This window comes from Felis catus, chromosome D2, assembly GCF_018350175.1.
Source record: "Felis catus isolate Fca126 chromosome D2, F.catus_Fca126_mat1.0, whole genome shotgun sequence".
Classification (NCBI taxonomy): Eukaryota; Metazoa; Chordata; class Mammalia; order Carnivora; family Felidae; genus Felis; species Felis catus.
In genome coordinates this window covers 56,404,584-56,410,033 of record NC_058378.1, presented here as the reverse complement: position 1 = coordinate 56,410,033, position 5,450 = coordinate 56,404,584, and the positions used below count along the sequence as shown (strand labels likewise).

The 5,450-nt window shown below is 54.3% G+C and overlaps 1 protein-coding gene across 1 annotated transcript; it reads left to right on the top strand.

Moving 5' to 3' along the window:
• The first annotated feature begins 1,111 nt into the window (after positions 1 to 1,111).
• On the top strand, positions 1,112 to 3,697 carry FRAT2 (FRAT regulator of WNT signaling pathway 2). The gene has a single exon (XM_023240799.2). The coding sequence runs from the start codon at positions 1,597 to 1,599 to the stop codon at positions 2,299 to 2,301; it is 705 nt and encodes a 234-aa protein (XP_023096567.1). The 5' UTR covers positions 1,112 to 1,596; the 3' UTR covers positions 2,302 to 3,697.
• Positions 3,698 to 5,450: the final 1,753 nt, after the last annotated feature.

Here is a 5,450-nt window from a genome sequence, read left to right as displayed (position 1 = left end):
ACTGTAAAGGGCCAAAAAACCCTGAAGAAATAGAGCAAAATGTGGAAGAAAAGGGTTAACTAAACTTATGTAGAAGAGTCAGGCAAATACTAAGAAAAGCTCAAGATGAAAAACTTCCTAGGAAACAGACAATTCACAAAAAAAGGAAGTACAGTTGGTTAACAAACATTTAGAAAACTGCTCTACCTAAGTAAAAATCAAAGATAAGAAAACACAAAGGAGATGTCAATCTCACCTATGAAATCAGAAAAAAAAATTTTTTAACTTTTAATACTCAACACTAATGATGGGAGAGTAAATGTACTCAACCCTTGTAAAGCAGTTTGCCACGTTTATCAGAAACCTTAAAATATAATTTGACCTAATATTCCACTCCTGGGAATATGGTCTTAGGAAAGAATCATCAATACGGAAAAAGTTTTACGCAAAGAAATGTTAGTCACGCACTTACAGTGGTGAAATTTGGTAAACAGCAAACGCTAGAGGAATTGTTAAATAATTTATGGAACAAACACTTGATGAGAACTTATGTAATCATTATAGGTTTTCAAAGTGCATGCAATAACACGAACACCATTATGGTGTAATGAGAAGTGGAAAAGCGCGTGCGTTGTATGTGTGGCTGTTTGTAAAATACACTTTGCTAGAAAAAGGCTGGAGAGGAAACATTCTTTTTTAACGTGAACATGTTTGCGTCCTATGATCGAGAGAGGTTTTTTCCACCGTCCTATATTTCTATTTGACCTTTAAAATTTTTTTTCAATGAACAAAATCAACTTTTCTTTAGCCATGCGGTGGCGTGTCCTTCTCTCCCAAGTTCCCTGGGGACTTGAGGACAAGACGGAGAGGAAATCTCAGAGGCCCTACCCCGAGACGATCCCGCTCTTCTTTGCAAGGTCGCCGCCGCACCCCAATTCCCCCTCCTTTCCCCACCTCCAGCTCTGCGAACCGGGACTGTCGGCGAAACCCGCCCTTCCCCCACTACACCAGGTCCTGGTGACTGCGGGTGCGCGGGGGAGGAGCAGGGCGGGCCCAAGCGTTGCTGACACGTGGGGAGCGAGGAAACGTCCGAGGAGGAGGGGTGGGGTGTGTGGGTGGGTGTGTCCGCGAGTGGGAGAAACCAACCCAGACCACCTCGAGTCTTCATTTTCTCGTGTTGCTTACCGGACGGAAAAAGGACGCAGCTCTCCCAACGATCCAGAGCCCCTCCTAGGTAGGTACCGAGAGCAAACACCAGAAAGCTCCGGCCGCGACCCTGCGCTGCCCGCGACGACCAGTAACCCGTCCCCTGGTCGCATGTCTCCCCCCCCTCGCGTCCTGGCGCGGTGGTAGGGCCCGGCGGCGACGTCACCCATTGTTTACAAATCAACCCGAGCCGGTAGGATTCCGGCTCCCGCGGCTGCAGGCGCGCGGCGCGAGTGCCTGGCGGCTTCCCGCTTCCGTGTCCGCCCCGGCCCCGGCCCCGGCCCCGGCCCCGGCCCCCGCTCCCGCTTCGGCCTCAGCACCGCTCCCCGCTCCGCCGCGGCCCATCGAGCCCGGCGGGCCGCCGAGCCGCCAGCGCCGGCCGCCGAGCTCCGTGTGCCCGGGCGGGGGGCCATGCCGTGTCGGAGGGAGGAGGAAGAGGAAGCCGGCGAGGAAGCGGAGGGGGAGGCGGAGGAGGAGGAGGAGGACAGCTTCCTCCTGCTGGAGCAGTCGGTGACGCTGGGCGGCTCGGGCGAGGTGGACCTGCTGGTGGCCCAGATCGGCGAGGCGCTGCAGCTGGACGCGGCTCAGGACAGCCCGGCCTCCCCGTGCGCGCCCCCGGGGCCGCCGCTGCAGCCCCCGCGGCCCCCGGCGGCCGTGCGGGCGGACAAGGCCCGGCCCCCTGCGCTGCCACTGCTGCTGCCGCCCGCGCCGGCCGAGGCGGTGGGCCCGGCGCCCCCGGGGGCCCTGCGCTGCGCCCTCGGGGACCGCGGCCGCGTGCGGGGCCGGGCTGCGCCCTACTTCGTGGCCGAGCTCGCCGCAGGCCCCAGCGCTCTGCCCGGGCCGTGCCGGCGAGGTTGGCTGCGGGGCGCCACCGCCTCCCGCCGCCTGCAGCAGCGACGATGGCCCCCAACCGGGACGCGCGCCCGCGAAGACGACCCGCACCGGCTCCTGCAGCAGCTGGTGCTCTCGGGGAACCTCATCAAGGAGGCCGTGCGAAGACTTCAGCGAGCCGTCGCTGCCGTTGCAGCCACGAGCCCAGTGGGCGCCGCTGGGCCGGGAGGCGGCCGCAGCGGACCAGACCCTGTTTCCCTGCAGCCTTCTGGCGCTTTGCACTGACCCGGGGGCCCCTGGAGGAGGAAGAGGACACCGCTTCGCAGACCCAACAGCGTCCTACCCTCACCGACCGAGAGCTGAAGCCGCCGTTGCGGTCCTGGGAGCGACCGCCCAGGCTGCGGAGAGACGCGTGGGGAGAGCCCTCAAGGCGAGAAAGAAGTTACCGGCCCCAGCGAGGCTGTCGGAGAACAGGAGCCTGGAGAAATGCACGGGCCAGGGCGCATAGGTGCCGCGTGAGAGTTTTCTCGGCCACCTCGGGGCCAATGACCTGGGATAAACTGGGAGAACTATGGCAGCTACTTGCATCGACTTGTACCTGACTTAAGCCTTGGGGGCGTCATGTGCTTCGATTGTTTAAAGATAGGGTTCTGAGGGGCGGGTATCGCCTGGGCTTTATTAACAATACTTGAAAACTAATGACACGCAAACATTTTATTTTCTGGTGGAAGAGCTTAGTGGAAATGGTGCTACAATTGCTGTGCAAAGAAATTCCAGAGGGAAGAAGAATGTAAAAGCTTGGTGGTGGGTGGGTTGCCATCACCCCCTTTTCCCCACCCAACTGGTGTTTGGTGGAGGTGGGAGATGTGAACTCCAGTTAGGGGGTTAGAGGGAGCTGAGGAATTTTGAAGGTGGCGCGAGTTGGAGTTGAATGTGGACTTTTAACTGACTTGACCTTGCCACCTGTGGTTCAAGGTCACAGTTTGCTCTCTGGCAGAAGGCTGTGGGGTTCCTGGGAGAACTAAGTTCATCCCTGGGTCTTTTCTTTCTCTTGCTCCTAGAAGAGCCCTCTCTGTGCTTTGCTACCTTTTGGAGTCTCCCGAGGACACACAGAAGCAGAGAGGGACCTGTGGGGAGAGTTTTTTTTCTGTGCTTTCCTCTTTCCAGAACTCCTCCTCTTTCCCTGAGGCCACTCTTGGCCTAGCCTTGAGCTTTCTCAGAAAGTCATAAACAGTCTCCCCTGTCCTCCCAGCCAGACTTTGTTATTTCACCCTTTCTGGTGTCTGCATGGGATGGATGAGACCCTGGATGTTTTTCTGCTATGTTCTGGCCATCTGTGGGGCCGTGGGCCTGAGCCTTTGTGGGTCCTCATCCCTCACAGCCTTCTTCTGTCACCAGCTCTTGTTGTGAGTGACTGATACCGTGTTTAAAATGTGACTCTCCGAGAGGAGAACCCGCCGGCTTTACCCTTGTGAAACTTGACGGCACTTTAAGGAAAGTGCCACCCCCAAACTTTAAGGTAGCTAAACAAATTTTAAAAACAGTTTCAATGGCTCGTTCATCCTCCAGATGTAGCTATTGACGTACACTTCGCACCGGAGTGTCTGAAATTGTGGTGGTCCTGATTTATAGGATTTCTTAATTAAAATGTCTGCTGAATAAATTTGGTTTTTGTTTTGGAGCATGTTTGGCTTTTTGGTGGAAGGTGGGGGAAAGAAAAACACATAGGGGATATCTTAATAATGAAGGGTGAGTGTACTTGGGGGGTCCTGGGCAACGGGTTGGAGCCATCTCTGCTCAGCGTAGAATACTGGTAGAGCTGCAGGACTTCATTGTTTCTGGGTTGATGTTAACTGAAATCAGCAAATTAAGTCCAGATTTTTAAAACCTGCTAGATGGGCTTCCATTCCCTCTGTGGAATAAGAACATATTCCAGAAATGCTCTCTAGGCGGGAGGGCAGAGGCCAAGAGACTTGATGTGTCTGGAGAGCGGTGGAGGTGGGGTGATTTTCATCTGGATTTGTGTGTGTGTGAAGAATGGGAGGGCACAGGCAAAGCCAGCCTGTTTCTTCCTCTTTGGAGACTAACCCGGTCTGGAGCTCTGGCCTAGGAAAGGGAAAACAGTTTCACAGCGATATATTTGGTAGTTGTAAAGTGGCTTGGTTTGAGCAGGCAAGGGTTAGATTAACTGAAGTTTTCCTGTCCTCAGGCCTGTTTTCCCCAGGCATGGAACCCTGGTAGAGTCCCTTCCTACTTGGTCCAGCCCAGAGTTCTGCCACCCAGCCCCCTCGGGAACTTCTTAGCACCTCTTCCTCCCTCGCCTGCCCACCATTTTCTCGTGCGGGGGCCACAGGGGAAAGCTAGTGTTCAGTGACTGGGTTTGACTCGGCCCTGCTACTCACCCATCTGTATCATAACGAGCAAGTGACCACCCTGTGCTTGTTCCTTCGCTCATTAATAAAAGAATACTAGTTAATAGGGTAGTTGGGAGGGTTAAATGAAGATCAGAGACGTCTGGGATAACTTGCTCAAAGAATGATAGTGGCTAATTCTTGTCACCACCACTGCCTCTCCCTTGGTCCCTTCCTTTGGGAGTGGCCCCTTCCTTGGGGACCAAATGTGCCCCACTTGCCCTCGCTAACTTTAGCCACCATAATACAAGCTGTCCCAGTCTCTTGCTACTGTACCCTACACATCCCTCGTTCTGACTCCTTCCAGAAATCTGCTTCCACGTAACCTTCCAAACCAGTCTATCTCTGCATTCATCATTCTGGGGGTTGTATTCACTGGGTATACATGTGCCAGGAGTCACTGTTCTGGGTATCCTCTTATCATGTCATGGTTTTATGGGCCATAACGTGGAGACTGTTTTCTCCATTTTATAGATGAGGACACTGAGGCCCACGAGACTGACTGACTTGCCTGAAGTTACCACCTTTTTTTTTTTAATGTTTTATTTTGAGAGAGGTTGCGTGCGCACGCATGCGCACGTCCCAGCGGGAGAGGGGCAGAGAGAGGGAAAGGGGATCCCAAGCAGGCTGCACACAGTCAGTGCAGAGCCCGATGCAGGGCGCCATCTCAGAAACCTTAAGATCATGACCTGAGCCGAAATCAAGAGTCCGATGCTTAACCGACAGCCACCTAGGCGCCCCTGAAGTCACCACTTTTTAAGTGGACAAGCTGGGATTTGAAGCCAGGCAATCTGGTTGTAGGATCTCCTGTTCCTCAACCAGACCTTCCAGTCTACTGTACCCCCTGTATGAGACTTCCTTGACACCATTTTCTCCCATGTTGGGTTTATTAAGGTTTCTTAAGAGCATCCCACTAAACACCTTAACACAATGGCATCACTGTTCTCAAACTTCTCTTGAACACCAGCCACGTATATGCAAAGTGCTGGGGCTGTGGGATGCGGCAGGGTTTGAGACCTCCTG

Excerpts from the sequence above, each read along its gene's own strand:
- FRAT2 (XM_023240799.2), top strand. The coding sequence starts at position 1,597 with ATGCCGTGTCGGAGGGAGGAGGAAGAGGAAGCCGGCGAGGAAGCGGAG.